A 17,358-nucleotide genomic window follows, 5' to 3' on the forward strand; every position below is an offset into this window, starting at 1 on the left:
TGAAATGACTGCCATCATGTTGGAAAACAGCACAGCTCCCTTTTCACCATTAGAGAGGGGTTGAGTTATGAAGCTGAGTCAGCTACTTCAAAAGAATTTTCTAAAGAGCAATCTCCAGAGAGATTCCAACTTGGAATGCAAATTTGACAATCAATTTCAAGTAACAATACAGGTGCAGCTGCCAATTAATAGTATTCCACAAACAAAGAGGACTATTGTAAATATTTAATTAATAAAAACTGGACACTACCAGCCATGCTTTTTCTTCTCAGTGATGGCTCTGTTTCATCCATAGGTCAGCAAATGAATCAATGAAACATGAAAACTCCCAGCTGAAATGGGCCCTCTTGTGTACATCTAGCCACTAATGCACAGGATGAGAATGGTAAATTCACAGCTGCTTCCAGCAAGTGATGAGGTTTTATTAAAGTATCACCCACCACTAATAAAGACAAAAGGTCAAGGAGCAAAAGTAACGAACAAGCCATGAGGTAAAAATATCTGTATCTGAGAAGGAATGCTAACATATGTTTTAAACCGACCATTTCATCTCATTTTAGTGGTCCCAGAGAAATCCAGTACATAAATATGCCGTATTTGGTGAAGCCCATTATCAACAATGGGCACTGTTCAATTCCAAAAAAAAAAAAAAAAAAAGGCAGAACTGAAGAAACAAGAGGAATACTAAAAACGTCCATTTCTAGGACACAGCGACTGGTAAATATCGACATGGGACCACACTGTTGCCTTCATGGGGGTGAGTACCTTAATGAAACCATTACCTTCTAGTAACATCATCGGCTCTCCAAACAAGGTGAGAATGCAAGTGGAAGACTTAGGTCTGTACCCTTTACAGAACAGAACAATGTTACTAACTGATCATTTTTCAACAGCTTAGTCAGGTGTCTTAAAAATAAATGCTGACCCATGGCTGAAACCTGTCACTTTTCACAGCAGCACTCAACAAGAACTGGGACAATCGAAGAGCAAGTTTTTATGGGGACCCTGTTGCTGCTTTAGATTCTGATTTAATTGAAGAGGATCTATCTGCATGAAAAAAGCCAGGGAGTGAACACAGTATCTTACAGAGTGAAGAAGGCCACAAGAACAAGAGAGGGTGATTGACCGATTAATTTATTACTTTTTAAAACTTGGAAATTCGGAAACTAAAATAATCACATTCCTCCTTCCCCATCTCTGGGTAGTGCCATCATTTTAATAAGCAATGCTCAGATAACAGAATATATACCTTTATCACAGGGATGCCCTTGTACGGCAGGAGTACAAAGGGCTTACAGAGTAAGGAGACTGGCTCTAACTAACAAGCGCCTTGGCTTTGTTTTATCAGTTTGCTCACAAATGAATGGGTTTCTAGGGCAAAGTTATTATTAGTTTTCAATTTATAATTTGATACCAAAACATATCAAAAATAATAAGCTAAAACAATATTCAAACCCATATTTTATTGGCTTTAATTACACACTTCAATATTTACAAAGTTAAAGTTTAAATGAAAAGTTTCTATTGTGTTAAAAAAAATAACTACAGCCCGAATTAAAGTGCCCTGGGGCAAACACATATCCCTCAGCTAAGCATCAGTGACTGCGTCAGGAACCAGGCAGTACTCTGTGTTACAACAAAGCAGTTTATTTGTGATCAGTGTGTGAGACTCTATACATCCTTCACAAATTTAATTTTACATAATCTGATACTCCTCTTAAACTTTGAACTGCTAGACTTACTTCCCTAGAACAGAAGGGCTGGTATAAGTTATTTTCCGGAAATGAGGTACCGTTTCACAGAACTAGTTTCTTTTGTTGTTTGTTTTCAAGTTTTAGAGAACTAAATTTGCATTTGTTAAAATCAAAAAGTAGGAAAGATGTTCTTTTACAAATAATTTTGATCAAGTATGTGTTCAAAGAAAGCAGGATAAAAAGGCTTTTTCTCTAACATTCTGAATGTACTGTTGTTGTTCAATAGGAATTAGCTTCTGTCATTTGCTAAAAGAATGAGTAGTGGGGAACAGGATATGTTGGGAATTTCATAACAGGTAACAGAACCATTCTCTTGGGTAAACCTACAGAGGGGAAAAAAAAAACGGAAGGACTCCAAATAAGTTTAATAATCCAATAAAAATTTCAGGAAAAAAAAAATCTTACAGTAATTATCATTAACCTTTTCCAGATTAGTCAGTTAACATGTACCATTTTGGAAGAGGCCCACAATCTTTAAATTACTCTTATTATTTTGATAATATTTTCCATTCAAAATTAAGATGGCTGCATCATAGGAAGAATGACATTCACAAAGTGATTTCATTTGAGTGAGCTGCTCAAAAGCAATGCTATTGATTAAAATTCTAAAGTGACTCTCAATTTGGCACATCACATATTACAGGAGAAACAGGGATTGTCAAGATTCACGGCACAGCTTTCTGCGCAGGCCTCGGCTCCACAGAACAACAGTTCCAACTGGAGTCGTGACCAGATGTTTATCTTAATGGCTATTGCCAATATTGGCATGGCAAATCTGGAAAGATTAATTACTTTCTTAATTTTGTAATTAATGAGTTCTTGTGGCCTCGCAAACTTCTGCATACTCAAGCATGATTTGAAATATGCTCCTTATTTCTATTCTAATATTTAACCTATGGAGAAATCACAAAGCAGCAACAGCAGGTATTCGAGAGCACCAGATGATCAGAGGGAAATTACCCCACATGCAACAGCTTTACAAAGGCCAAAAGACATATTTACCTTACAGCCAAAATAAAGCATCGTTTTAGTAGGTTGGCATCACAGTAACATTGAAAAACCAAATCTTTTATGTGAAAAATGGGGGCATTAAATTTCACCAGCTTTGGAAGTCAGTTATATGGCACATGGAAGAGAGGAGCCTTCTGAAGAGGGGGCTCAGAGGCCACAAGGTGAAAGTATAATGTTAGAGGAAAGGGAAGAACAAGAGAAAAAAATTAAAAAGATTGAAGAAAAAATGCGAATGTAGCTTACAGCCTAGATACACAGGATTTTAACAGGAAAAATTAAGCTCTAGCAAACCTCAACAACAGAACATGGGACTCGCCATGTCTGAAAGGAAGACAGAGACTTAAGGACCTGCCCTACGAGGCAGACGCTTGGGCTCTCACCCAAGTCATATTATGATGGGTCTAGTGAGTCAAAATGTATTCGGATAAACTGACCAGACTGAATCCACAGGAAGGATGAGGTGGTCAGGATATCCAGTTGGCTGAACGGTAAAAGCAAATGGCCAAATCAAAAGGAGCTGGAGAGCTTTGCATCTAGAAGAAATTCTACATGAGGCATGTTCTTGACTGATCCCCAGTTCCTCATCACCCCTATCTAAGGACATGGGGACTAAGGGGAGGCCCTGCCCAAACCTGAGTGTGCCGGAGGGACATTCGGGAAGGAAGAGACTCCACACTCCACACTCCGCCTTAGCGCAAACTCATCCCAAATGCATGAGCCTTCTAGCTTCTCCACATCTTGCCAGGACATAAACTATCTTAATGGGGAAAGTGGTCAAACTGTCCACTTTCTACTTATTTCTATACAGTTGTGAAATCAGATGAAGCTTCAATGTAGCAGTGTCTTAAAGACCCATAATTTTCATCCAAACAAAAATGGAAAAGCTGATGCATGAAGAGAAAAAGCATAATGAAAGGTCTCAGGCTTGTGTGGAGGACGAACGCCACCAGTAGCAATACAGTCAAGGTCCTTCCCTTCTGAGTGTGTGCACACCCAGCCTGGGGTCGCAGTGGTGCAACACACTCCTGTGTGCACATGCACACTCTCGTACTCACACACGTTCTCTTGCCTGTATGCACACACACATGCTCTCTTTTTCTCTCATGGACAAACCTCCTAGAGATGGCTGATTCTATACCGTGTAGCACCCGAGTTAGGAAAAATGTCTAAGACAGCATATCACTGACTCCAAACCTATTGCCTCCATTGCCACATAAACCTCATTCAAAAGTTATCCAAAGGGCCACTGAGGTTCATTTCTGCATTTGCCTTTATTTTTTTTTTTTAGAGCTACTGCTCTAAAGACAGTAGGGACAGATGAACTACTTCTGATTTCCTCACATGTACTATATCGTCTCTCTGCAGTACACACTTCAGTAACACTGCTGGTGACACACCCTCGTCACTCTAGGACCTGTTTACTCCACCTCTAGAGCAAAATTCATGGAAAAGGATGACAGCCAGCCACAAATTTGAAGTGAGCACTTCCTATCCCTAACTCAAATCACCTGCAGTTCACACCGTTTCAAACCAGAAACGTAAATGTAGCTATATAACCAGCAGGCAGCTACGCTAGAAACTGGGGATGGCCCTTCAGTAGCCTTTGAATGGAGTGTAAGTTGGCTGTAAGAAGAACTACTTAAAATATTTAAATTCAATATGGTCAGAAACAGGCAATTAGAACAAGCAGTCCCTCAATCAGGCAAAGCAGAGAGAAGAGCAACTCCAACCAAATCAAGAACCACAAGGTTGTGGCATTTTCGAAGGGAATTTAAGTTGGGTCACTAGAATGAATAGGTCTGAGATCCTCCAATTCATTTAAAGAAACCCTAGAAACAAACTGTGCTTTGGATGCTGTGACAGAGTGGCTAAGAGGAGAAATCAGAAAGATGGTGTACATACCATAGGCAGGGGCAGCTGTGCTGTAACCATAGGGTGTTCCATAGCCTGGTGCAAAGAAGAAGAAAGCCCATCAGTCCAGGACAGGGGGCAGTCAGCACTGGCCCATTCACAAGTTACCACCTGGCCCGGCACCTTGGGCCCTAAGAACTTCTTCTGAATGTTGGCCGAATGAGAGTCCTTTCCAGGACAGCCCTAATCTACCAACCCCTCCATGTCTGTGTAAAGTGGAAGCTTTTTACTGTGGCCTCACCAGGCCCCCCCGGACCTACCAGAATATCTTGTTTCACTACACTTCCCACACTGTATTATCATTACTGACTCCTCATCTGTGTTCCCCGCTAGAATGGCAGAGACTCAAGACTCTTACATCTTTGCATCACTTGAACCCAGCAGAATGTCTGGCATACAGTCACCACTCATTAAATATAATTTGCTCAACAAAAGAATACTGAGAACCACTCAAATTACCAATTTCTCAAAGTTGGAAAATAGAAATTACTAAATCTCTTTGCAGAAAGCAGTAACAGAGCAGGCCGAAGCCTCAGATGACACTAGAGGGCCCACAGATCAGGCATTAAATAGAGTGAGATCCATGTCTTAATATCTGAATCCAGGGCCCCAGCACAGGGTCTCTCAGTAAACTCTGGCAAAACTGACATTAGTATCTGGTGCCTATGCAAAAGGCTCATATTGTCACTAAAAACAAGTACAAAGAACACAAAAGTTTTTGAACCAATTAGTTCTCGCTCTAGTTTCTTACATGCCCCTAGATATTTAACTTCTGAGCTGCCAAGTTCATCTGTAAAATGGGAGATCTTCCAAGCTACTTTATAGTGTTGGAGGCATTAGAAACACTACGTTAACAGAAAGGACAATCTAACAGTTCAGTAAAATGACTTTTAAAAATATAAATACTAAATCACTTGGGTAAATCTCTAGAAACTCTTCTGGTTTCTAAAAGAGAACAAGGGCACAAAATCTAGATGGGCCCTTGCCAGTGAACCCAAAACAAATCAAGCATTTTTACTTTACTATTTATTTATTTATTTTTTTATTTTTTATTTTTACTTTTTCTATAATCATTCTACTGTCGGAATGATTTTTTTCTTCTTCATCTCTAAAAGACCAACTGCACTCATCCTTTAGATACTACCTCCTCTATAAAGTCCCTCAGGCTTGCTGTCCATTCCTTTGCCCACCCCATGTCACAGCTTGCATCATACTACACGGTGCTTCCTCAAGTGTCTGTTCCTACCCCACGTGACCCCAAGCATTCACTGGGACAGACGCTATGTCTTAATCATCTGTGAATGCCCAGTTCCAAAGCTCTTGCTTAACACTAAACACTCAAATGTTCATTAGACAAGTAAAACGCTTTTAGGAACTAATTGAACCTCTCCCTAAGAGAGAAAAATTTTCACTTTTTATTCCATACTTAACACCATATAAAACTGGGGGTAGTAAAACTTAGTCTTTTAGTGCCCATCAAGAGCAGCAGGACATAATCAGTAGGAAAAGTATCACAGGCCAAGAGAGAAATTAATCCCTAAAAAAGAAGGCTATATATCAAATCTATTCCAGGAAAGGGCAGCTGGTTAGCTAAGGCTGTAGTTTTAAAGGTTTTACCAAAACCTCCCTAAAGAGATGTAACTACAACTAAGATGGCCACTGTGTTTCTCACCCTGACTTCACCTTTTTTTTGAGGGGGGTTCTTTTTAGGGCCACATGCAGCATATGGAAGTACCCAGGCTAGGGGTCAAAACGAAGCTACAGCTTCCAGCCACAGCCACAGCGATGTAGGATCCGAGCCACGTCTGTGAACTACAGCACAGCTCACAGCAACAGCACATCCTTAACCTACTGAGTGAGGCCAGGAATCGAGTCCACATCCTCATGGATCCCAGTTAGGTTCAGTACTGCTGAGTCACGACGGGAACTCCCCTGACATCACCTCCCATTAGCAAGGTGACTTTTTTTGGGGGGTTTTGGTTTTTCTTTTAATACCCTCACCCAGAGCATATGGAAATTCCTGGGCCAGGGATTGAATCCAAGCCACAGCTTTGACCTATGCCCCAGGTGCTGCAACACCAGATCCTTTAACCCACTGCACCGGGTCAGAGATCCAACACACATCTCCACGGCAACCAAAGCCACTGCAGTTGGATTCTTAATCCACTGCACCACAGTGAAAATTCCTAGCAAGGTAACTTTGAATTGCACTTCCTATTTAACCTGTCTGAGCCTTCTGTAGTAACTGATGGCAGACAAGAGTAATTAATATATGTAAAATAGTTATTACAGTCCCTCTGCACAAAATATATTCTGCAAATGGCATATAACCTATTCATAATCTAAACTGACCTAATCTGAAACTTCCTTAGGCTATAAAACAACTTCTTTTTTAAAAGCTTCAGGAGACAGGCCTTTCACCAAGGTCAATACAACGAAGAAGGAGAGAAGCTACTACAGAGCAGAGTCAGACAACAGAATTCCTCTCACAATGACCATTAGCCAATGGCTACTGACCACTTGAGAGTGAGGAAAACATACCAAGACACAGAAGCTGGACACAACTGGATGATCATGTCACCAAAGGCAGGAGAGTTCACCTCAATAACCTGCCTACTATTGTTTAATGAAAGTTGCTTCCATTAAATAAGACATTAGGTAAAAAATACTAAATTTCCAAGGAAATAGTGAAATGCATAGAAATGTCTCAATGCTGGACACACAAATTCTATCAAACTGTAACCAACCTCCTCCTTCCATTGTCCCCCTCCTGCTATCTTTCAGTGTCCTCTGTCTCCACTTCTAGCTAGAGATTCTGGGGGGGACACTTGAAACCCCACTCTTTTTCATTCTCCACATTAAACCCATCAATTTTGCTTCTGAAGTTCTCCTTTAATCTGTTCACTTTTGCCACCCATTTGCTTCCCTACACCCACTGGAGGAACCTCCACTGCCTCTTGTCTGGGTTCTGAGTTTATAAAAACCTTCTAATTTGTCCTGTCATACCCACTTCTGTCTGTTCCTCACTATAGAGAGCCATCTTTACAAATAAAGACTGATCTCATCACTTCTCTTAGAAAGAACCCTTCTCATGACTTCCTGCTGCACTAGGCCTCCAGGCCTGGGATGGAGCAGCCCTCCACACCAGAGACAGGGGGCCTCCTCCTAACTTCCCTCCCACCAGCACCCCAGGGCACTGACACGCTACTCCCTCTGTGTGTGCCGCTCTTCTCCAAGTTAACTCCTACTCGTTCTTCAAAGCTCACGTCAAGTGTCACTTCTTCAGGGAAGTCTTTGAGGCCCCAACAGACTAGACCAGGTTTCTCTGTTATGTTTCCTCATAGCACCAAGCCCGCTCCTTCATCACAGCATCTCAGTCTATAATCATCAGCATTCTATTAGAATGTCTCACCTTCAGACCATATACTGCAGGAGATTTGCATGAGCAAGGACAGCCTACATGACACAGTTTTGAGCTATACTCCTGCTGTGATCAACTTCTAGAAGCATTATTCCAAAGGCACCATCATCCACAGAACTTCCCAAACAGCTTATCCTAATTCTTTCCTCGGAAAAAACTCCACAACCTAAGTGAACTTCTTGAGAGTGTTACACAAAAAAAAGACTCAATAAGACCCAATCTTTCTGACAATTTCATCTTGATCAATGACCACAAGCGGTTTACTTGTCGAGTTCAAAATTCCATACTTGAAATACTATAGAGAACTTTATTTTTAACCAAACGGCTGTACAGCTACTGCTAAAATGACCTAAGGGTCAGAACAGAAGGGAGAGAGAGGGCATCTTTCCCCATCTTCCTCAAGCCACATGGTGAGATAAAAAGAATACAAACTTTGGAACTACAAACACCTATATTCAAATCCTTGCTCTGCTGTTTACGAGATGTCTCACGCTGAGCTAGCTTAGTTTTCTCACCTGGAAAATGGAAATAATTTCTACTTAAGGAAATACTGTGAAGATTAAAAACCGTTAAGTGAAATCATGTACATGGAAGCACCTGGTACATATACTAGGCCCTGGATAAGTAAGTTCCCCCTTTTCTCTTTCTATATTTCTTTAGCCCTTGATGATTCCCTAACATGAGTTAAAGAAATGCTAACATTGCCAGGCTTCACTCCAATTAAGTAGCCTCTTATCAGCTGTATTTCTTACCTGCTACACCCACTCTCTCATCTATGTCCCTACCGAATACACGCTGCTCAGATATCCAAACTACCCCATCTGTGAAATATCTCTGAACTTGGTCATTGTCAAAATATGTCCCCTCAACCAAGTGCAAAATTCCTCATCTGTCACCTCTCTCCAAAAGGCCTCTAGTCTCTCAGCAGGTTCCAGAAGAAAACTTGTAACATTCTGCAGATTCTCTTCTTTTGAATTTCTGTGCACACCCACCCTATGCCCATATTCTGTTTTCAGAGACCCTATATATCCCTGGCAAATCAAGAAGAGGCTGTTCTTGGAACTCTGGCCCAGAAAATGAGGCAAGCATCTCACAGGTTTGTACTATGTGTACCTGGAGCTATGTAGCCAGGAGCAGCTGTGGCCCCAACAAAAGCTCCCCTTGTCAGAGCTCCTCTTCCTCTGCCCCGAACAGCTTGGACTGCTGCAGACACAGCTGTATTCACAATACCCTTTGCCTGTTAAAAATAACATATTTCATTACTGAGAGAAATAAGATCATTGCATCAACTCTGTAATGTACAACCTCTATGAGAAACTTGACACTGTACATGACATGAGTTGTCTATGACCTTGAACCTTCAATTTATCATCTGTAAAATGGAAATGTCATCTACCTTACAGAGTTGTTCCAGAGAATATGCTAGCACACAGAAGTATGAAAATAAGTTCTCCTTTCCACTTGAGGGTTACCTAGAAAGAGTTCATTTTCTACACAAAAATTTCAGCAAATTATATCCAAAATCATTTTAGGACTAAAGTAATTATAAACACTTGATACCAAGGTTGAAAATCCACTGAATTCTCCCCCCCCTAAAAAAATACCACAACTAACCACCTAAAATTAGCTGTGAACCTGAATGAGGGTTTTGTTTTGTTTTTTAAAAAAAAAGAAAAAAAAAAGAAAAGGAACTGAGACAGGAAGACCAAAGATATGGATGCCAATTTCTGCTCTAAGTAACTGAGATCTGAGAAAGATCAGGCAATTCTGCTGTGTGTGTGCAGGCATGCGTGCTTATGTATGAATCCCTCTTGCTCTAAAACGTCATGGGACTCCAGTGAAGCTGCAAGATCTCTATGTGCATCTCCCCCTAATTATAATATAAGGATTATGATACCCACTTTGTTTTCCTCACTTCAGAGTAGAAACAGCAACTGAGAAAATACTTTTAAAACTCTGAAAAGTGGAACAGGTAAGACAAAGCATAACAACAGTACATATGGCCGCTAAAAACATCCCTTTCCAAAACTGAAATTTTAATAAAATATCTAAGGGCTTTTTGTTTTTTACTTTTAATTTTATGGCCACACCACCAGCCTAAGGAAGTTCCGGGGCAAGGGACTGAATCTGAACCACAACTACAATCTACACTGCAGCTGTGGCAAAGCCAGATCCTTTAACCCACTGCACCAGGCTGGGAATTGAACCCACACCTCTACAGTGACCTTAGACATTACAGTCAGATTCTTAACTCACTGTGCCACAGCAGGAACTCTGAAAATACCTAGTATTAAATTAAATATGATATATATTTTTTAATATAAAGATGCAACAAAAGCTCAAGCTTAAGAAACTACCAATATTCCCTGCTATAACCAAGCTGCAGGGAAGGAGGTACAGAGCCTCAAAATCATTGTATGATAAATTCAACATGTCAGCTTAAACAGTCAGAGCACATACACTTTTATCTCTCGTTAAAAAATCATCATCTTTTTTCCACCTAGGAGGGCCTCTACCGCTAGTGCGACTGGGTGGAAGAGAGTCTCAAGGTTGAATGTACTGTGCACAGAGGACAGCCATTTTATTTTTGGCTGAAAAAAAATGCAACCCACACATCCAAAATAGACTGTTTCTTGGCTGTCAAGCACACTGAACACGTGAGTTTTATAGCTTTTAAGTATGGAAAATTTCTAAAAATGAGTGAACTTCATGCAGACTTTTTTTTAAACACAGCTTAGTCAAATGTAGTCAGGAAGCAATAATCTGGCAGCAGCACAGTGACTCCACACAAACTGAGATCACATCTCCTAGAACCAAACCTAACTACCTAAGTACCTGTACATAGGCTTTTTAAACACTGAAATTAACTGACCAAATACAAGATGTAACCTATGAAAAACACACCAAAACAAACAAGGTAACAATTATCTACTAATTTAGGACATACTCTAGAAGATTTTAGGAAAAGAAAATCCATTTATCCTCTCTCTACATGTGTACCACTGCGATCTGAACACTTGTATTTCCTCTCAGAAAAAGTTATTTTGTTTATATTTTGAATCCTAGAATTCAAGCAGTGTTTACTATAGTAAAAGCAAGAAGTTCAAATGAACACAAATTTCTAAAAGGGGCATAAATTGAAATAGCAGAATGCCCATGGTCTTTGGAAGGAGAAGAACCAGGTTTCAAAGGGAGCCTTTACCATCAATTAGGTAAGATACTACAAGCAGTATCTTAATGTGTTCAAATTGTGTTTTCTCATCTATAAAATGAGACCCTACCCTCTTATAATGGACGTTGTATTTGCTGTTTAACAGAGAATCTTAAATAATCTAAGCTTCCTGCTATCAATCTAAACATTTTTACCTGATTTTTTCCTATCATATAATCTATTCCGACATTATTACACCTGTACTCTCCACGAGGGACAGAACATGTCTTAGACTTGGTTACGTATCTCTTTTTCCTTCACAATCATATACGTGGTGTAAGACTAGAAAATATTTTTGCAAATGTAAATGAATAGATGGAAGAAGTAGTTAACCAAAAGCACACAATTAAGAGGCCAACTTTCCTTACTTCAATCCATGCTACAACTCTGGGCCTTCAGCAGCTCTGATAGTCCCAATTTCGGTAACAAACAGAAACAACACAGGGTCCAATTCTACTGTGCTGCCCTCAAAGGAAAACCCAAAATAAATAACACAGAAGGACAAAACTAGAAATGAACGGAGGAGCATCTGCAGACTCTGATGAGAGTAAGCCCCAAATACTCCTGGCAGCTTCCCTAAACTATAAATGCTAGTATCCCATTAAAGTTCCAACTCTTCAACACTCCACCTCATCAAGAGTGACCTAAAACCCTCAAATAATGCTAGCGGTCTCTTTTTTAATATAATTTGCCTGCAATGGCCACAGGACAGTGAAACACTAATCACATTTCTATTATTCAGGAACAAATCCAAAGAAAATGTTGCCAAATAGAAGAAAAAGAAGTAACTTCAGAAAAAGCTGAAGTGGAACAAAGACAGGAAAAGAAATTTAATTCTGGTATTATCTTTCAAAGGTTTAATGCTTAGCTCATACCTGAGGGATAATCTTCTTTTTCTTATTATTTGCTGCATTGGGTCCAGAAAACAGCTTCTCCAGGGCAGCTAAAGCTGCACTTGCCTTTGCCACTTTCTTATTTGGACCTGCACCTCTGAATTTCTGTCCATCTACTTCCACCTAAAAACCAAGCACAAAACACCGCAATTATCCCAGGCCACTCCTCTATGTAGTTTTACTTTAAATGTATCACAACGCAGAATACACCCAAAGTCAAATAGTGCCACAAAAATTCATGCAGTCTAAAACTTTTTTGCCTAAGCTGAGGATTTCCTATGTCTTTGAGGGTAAAAATAAGGTTGGCCCGTATCTAGGTACACACCTCCATTACAAAGCGTTTGTCATGGCTTCCACCAGTCTCCGAGATGAGTTCATACTTAAGACCTCTTCTTTTTTCATTGAGCTCCATTACGGGATTTTTGCCACTTGCTGTGAGGATAGGGCCCTGAGTTCTTACCTAAAAGGAGGTTCAATCAAGTAAAGTTTTAGAGTATTAGTTTTTTTTTATTAATATAATTATACTGTATCTCTTCAGAAAAAGAGGCTCAAAAATTGTACTTTAAAGCATTTAGGGACTAGGACACATGATCACTTCTCTATATGAATGACAAAATATCTTTAAAGGTACAGAAATTCCACTAGCAGTAAACATCGCAGTAAGTCATGGGCCAGCCTGTCTTTGAAGCAGGGCGGCCTCAATAGAACCAAAGTCAAGAGCAGTGTAGCCTTGCCATCACATGGCACTCCAGGATCTGATTTGGGGTTTCATTATCTAAGAAAAATACTGTAAATGACTAACAACATGGATAGAATAGTTGAGATACATGTGACACCCAAGCACTCACTATTTTTCATCTTTAGAATTAGGAAAAAATAACTTTGAATGTGGGAGATGGAAAAGAAAATATGCCTACACACTTCTCAGTCTAAGGAGATTTAAGAGTACCTACAGTAAAAGCAGTAAGCTACAGATTAGGACTTCGGAAATTTAAAAATAATAAAAGCAGTCAATCCTTGCCCTCAAGGAGCTAGAATGTAGAAGTGATATAATCCCTGTAAAACAATATATATTATAGAGCAGATGTATGTTATGGAAACAGTACAAGGAATCATTTTCTAGGGAAAACAGGATAGTTTTCCTGGAAATGACATGCAAACATGACCTTAAAAGGAGGAAATGAAGGATAAGGGCATTCTGGACAGAAGAAAGAACCACACAAAGGCCCAAGAGATGGACAGAACGTTTGTTTGGGAAATGGCAAGAAGTTCCATTTGGCTATAAAAAGGAGTGGGGAGAGGAAGGCAGGACCTGATTAGAAACACCCTTGATGGAACCAAATCATAAAGGCCTTCAAATGTTGCAAATGAGCTTCAACTTTATCGTGGACAATGGGGAGCCGGTGAAAGATTAAAATATGGGGGAATTCAAGATTAGACTAGGATCTACGAGTGGTAGAAAGAACTGACATGTAAAACTAGAGGTGAGGAAGAGAAGTAATTCATGTAAGAGTGTGAAGACACAAATGAAGAGAGAGGCTAGCACCAAAAACAAACCACAATACCACAAAACTATAATTTTAGAAAGACCCAAAGATTGAGCACTTTTTGAGGTTAGAAATCATGTCTATAATTCTGTAACAGTAATGCTCAAGAAATGCTGGAAAAAAAGGAATTACTATGTATAGCAGAATTTTAATGTATATAAACTTAAGGGGCAGCAGGATTCTCTTAAGGTACTCTTATGCTGATCTAATAAGTACTTGATGCTATAAAAGTGAAACACTGGACAATTTTTAAAGACAAGTTTAATAAACATTCCTGGGTCTTTTGCAATAAACGTCACTCCTTGTGTTTCTATAATCCACATTTTTTAAATTTCAAGGCAAATTTCAGGTCTCCATCTTTAAAAGGTAATTGTATACTCTCATAACTGCTATTAGTTCAGCCTACACTGCTCTCTCCTTTACTAATTCACTTTGAACTTAACAATCTGAGCATCATAATTAACTAGCTCTTTTTCTTTTAGTATTTATAACACTGCTAGCAAAACATCATGCCCTGCCTGTGATTACCATTTATGAATGACCAGTTCTCTCTGAAGCCAGGTGCCATGTCCTCTATCCTCCACAATATCAGAGGAGGAGGCAGGCATGGCTTTCACAGGCCTTGGCCCCCATCAGTCCCCTCCATACTGGCCCAGCTGGTACTTCTCCAACATTTACTTTCACAACTTCTACACCTCCTATTCCTTGGCCCCAAATGCCTTCTTTCCACCTCCTCCCTACATAGAAAAATCCTACTCATTAACTCAAACTCACATTTTACTCCCTTTGATTTTACATGTATGTACATTTTATAATCCTGTCCTCCTTTGAGATTTCATACTGTTATATTCATTTTGCAATCACAGTGCATATCACATTACCTCATAATTGGTTATGCACATGTCTTTAGCCTTTCTATCCTGAGAGCATCTTAAGGCTCTGGACACAATTTCTGCAGCATCTAGCATTAAGCAGGTACTAAAGGGGTTTACAGATAGAAAAACTGTATAGTCCACTAAGTCCTTGATAAATACTCACTCTTACAAAGGACTAATTTTTGTAAATTCAATATAAGCTCTTGCTGTTACTTTAAAGACAATTTTCCGTGGACTCCCAAATAAGCTGTGTAAACTCGGTACTTGAATTTTTATTCCATTCCATTATCTGTGACAGTAAGTCACAGTTCAGGACTTAACAGTCTAAAGAATATACTAGATTGGGCTAAGCTCTCCTCATGGCTGGACCAACTCAATGATGACCCCACTGACCCTCCACAGCTTAGCACAAACTTCAAATAACCTTAAACTTCCCCCATTTTAGACCTTTTTGCCTTTCACTCTTCAGTTATTGTTGACACTCTTTTTTTTTTTTTTTTTTTTTTTTTTGTCTTTTTGCCATTTTCTTAGGCTGCTCCCGCGGCATATGGAGGTTCCCAGGCTAGGGGTCAAATCGGAGCTGTAGCCACTGGCCTACGCCAGAGCCACAGCAACGCAGGATCCGAGCCGCGTCTGCGACCCACACCACAGCTCACGGCAACACCAGATCCCCAACCCGCTGAGTAAGGCCAGGGATCGAACCCACAACCCCATGGTTCCTAGTCGGATTCATTAACCACTAAGCCACAACAGGAATTCTGACACTCTTGATATTATAATTGTGAAATGCTAGGAGTTCCTGTCGTGGCGCAGTGGTTAACGAATCCGACTGGGAACCATGAGGTTTCGGGTTCGATCCGTGGCCTTGCTCAGTGGGTTAAGGATCTGGCATTGCCATGAGCTGTGGTGTGGGTCGCAGACGCGGCTTCTATCCCACGTTGCTGTGGCTCTGGCGTAGGCCGGTGGCTACAGCTCTGATCAGACCACAGCCTGGGAACCTCCATATGCCATGGGAGCAGCTCAAGAAAAGGCAAAAAGACATAAATAAATACAACTGTGAAATGCTAGAAGCAACTCTCATGATCAAAGAAAGAGAAATGCTAGTTAAATTAAGGGACACACAGAGTTCCCGTCATCCTTCAGCAGAAATTAATCTGACTAGCATCCATGAGGACGCAGATTCTATCCCTGGCCTTGCGCAATGCGTTAAGGATCCGGCGTTGTTGTGAGGTGTGGTGTAGGTCACAGATGTGGCTTCAGATCCAGCAGCTACAGCTCCAATTTGACCCCTAGCCTGGGGGTCAAATTGACCCCTCCATGTGCTGCGGGTGCGACCCTAAAAAGACAAAACAAATTAAGGTACTTCATGTATTGTGCAGTGTACGGTTATGTTTACAGATTATTTTTAGAGTTAAGTGAAAAATACAAGAAAGAAAACTGTATGAAAATATGACTGCCTTCATAAAAATACTTGTAGAAAAAAGGCTGGATAGAAATAAACCAAAATATTAATAACGGCTGCCTCTGAAATACAAACATTTTTGTATACGTTTTTGCTTTTCTCATTTATACTTCTCCATACCTCTCAAATATTCAACGATGAACATACATTACTTTCTAAGGGGGAAAAAAATACATAATTTTACCTCTAAGGTACTGGAGGTTTCAGTTGTAGAATTTCCAGTATTATTGCTTGAATTTGAAGACACTGTTTCATTTTTGCCTTCATTATCTGATTTTTCATCAGAACTCATACATTCAATATCTGCATCAAAGCCCGTTGGGTATCCCATTGCTTGCAGTACCTGTACAAAGTACAATTCAATTTTACTCAAACACCAGACACCACAGAAAACAGATGAAATATTGAGAACAACAGTTCCAAACCCACAACATCTGAATCCACGAAACACCCTGCAGGAAGAGGAGGATGGTGCTAAATCTGCAAATCCTTGCTTAAACAAGTTTTATATCCCATAGCGTCACCATGGAAAATAGGGGGAAGCCTCCTCAGACTAATTAGGTTTAAATAAAGGATGGGTCAAAACCATAGCAGAGCCTCCTTGCCTCCCCACGTGCATCTCTCACAAGTATCCTATCTTAATCTCCTTCTTGTCAATCACTTTGTCTCTTTCTGAGTTCCTTCTGCACAGAGGCATAAAGAACCTGAACCTCATTGAGTCCAGACACTGGGCTCTTTCCCAATGCAAAGGCTGTTAGCTTTGATGAATTGAAATTTATCAATTTTTTTTTCTTATGGATCACATCTTTGAAGTCTGATTGATCAAGATGGTGGAGGAGTAACCCCCACAAACACATCAAAAGACCACATCTATGTATAGAATGATTTGCACAGAACATCTACTGAAAACTGGCAGAAGAACTTAAACCTCCAAAAAGAACAAAAAACCCTCCACATAACTGGGTAAAAAAAAAGAGAGAGAGAGAAAAGGAATCTGCAACTGAGCCCCACTCGTTGTTGCTCCCACTCCCATGGGAACACACCTGCACTGCTGCCGCCACTGCCAAACGCTCCGGGCAGCACCCACACATGCTCGCTGTCACTTCCCAGGACCCTACAACTAGGAGCAGCTATTACAGCACCTCCTGCGTGGGCTATGTGGGACAGGGTGCCTCTTGCATGGACTGCAGGTGGCAATGGCAAACCACTAGTTATCTCTGACGCCAGAGATGGGCATGGCCTGCCACCACTAGGGGTCCATGAACAGGCAACA

The 17,358-nt window shown here is 40.4% G+C and overlaps 1 protein-coding gene across 3 annotated transcripts in view; it reads right to left on the reverse strand.

The window, feature by feature from the left end:
* STRBP (spermatid perinuclear RNA binding protein) overlaps positions 1–17,358 on the reverse strand; it is a 165,774-nt gene that overhangs the window by 17,444 nt on the left and 130,972 nt on the right. For 2 of the 3 annotated variants that reach the window (XM_021074603.1, XM_021074611.1), the window contains exons 13-17: positions 16,270–16,428; positions 12,527–12,661; positions 12,184–12,324; positions 9,211–9,334; positions 4,668–4,712 (exon numbers count right to left, since the gene is read on the reverse strand). In XM_021074603.1, the coding sequence (XP_020930262.1) occupies positions 4,668–4,712; positions 9,211–9,334; positions 12,184–12,324; positions 12,527–12,661; positions 16,270–16,428 (604 nt within the window). Of the gene's footprint in view, positions 1–1,116; positions 2,078–4,667; positions 4,713–9,210; positions 9,335–12,183; positions 12,325–12,526; positions 12,662–16,269; positions 16,429–17,358 lie in introns of those variants that run through there. The other variant, XM_021074606.1, reaches the window with a different exon arrangement.

Source organism: Sus scrofa, chromosome 1 (genome assembly GCF_000003025.6).
Source record: "Sus scrofa isolate TJ Tabasco breed Duroc chromosome 1, Sscrofa11.1, whole genome shotgun sequence".
In the NCBI taxonomy this organism is placed as follows: Eukaryota; Metazoa; Chordata; class Mammalia; order Artiodactyla; family Suidae; genus Sus; species Sus scrofa.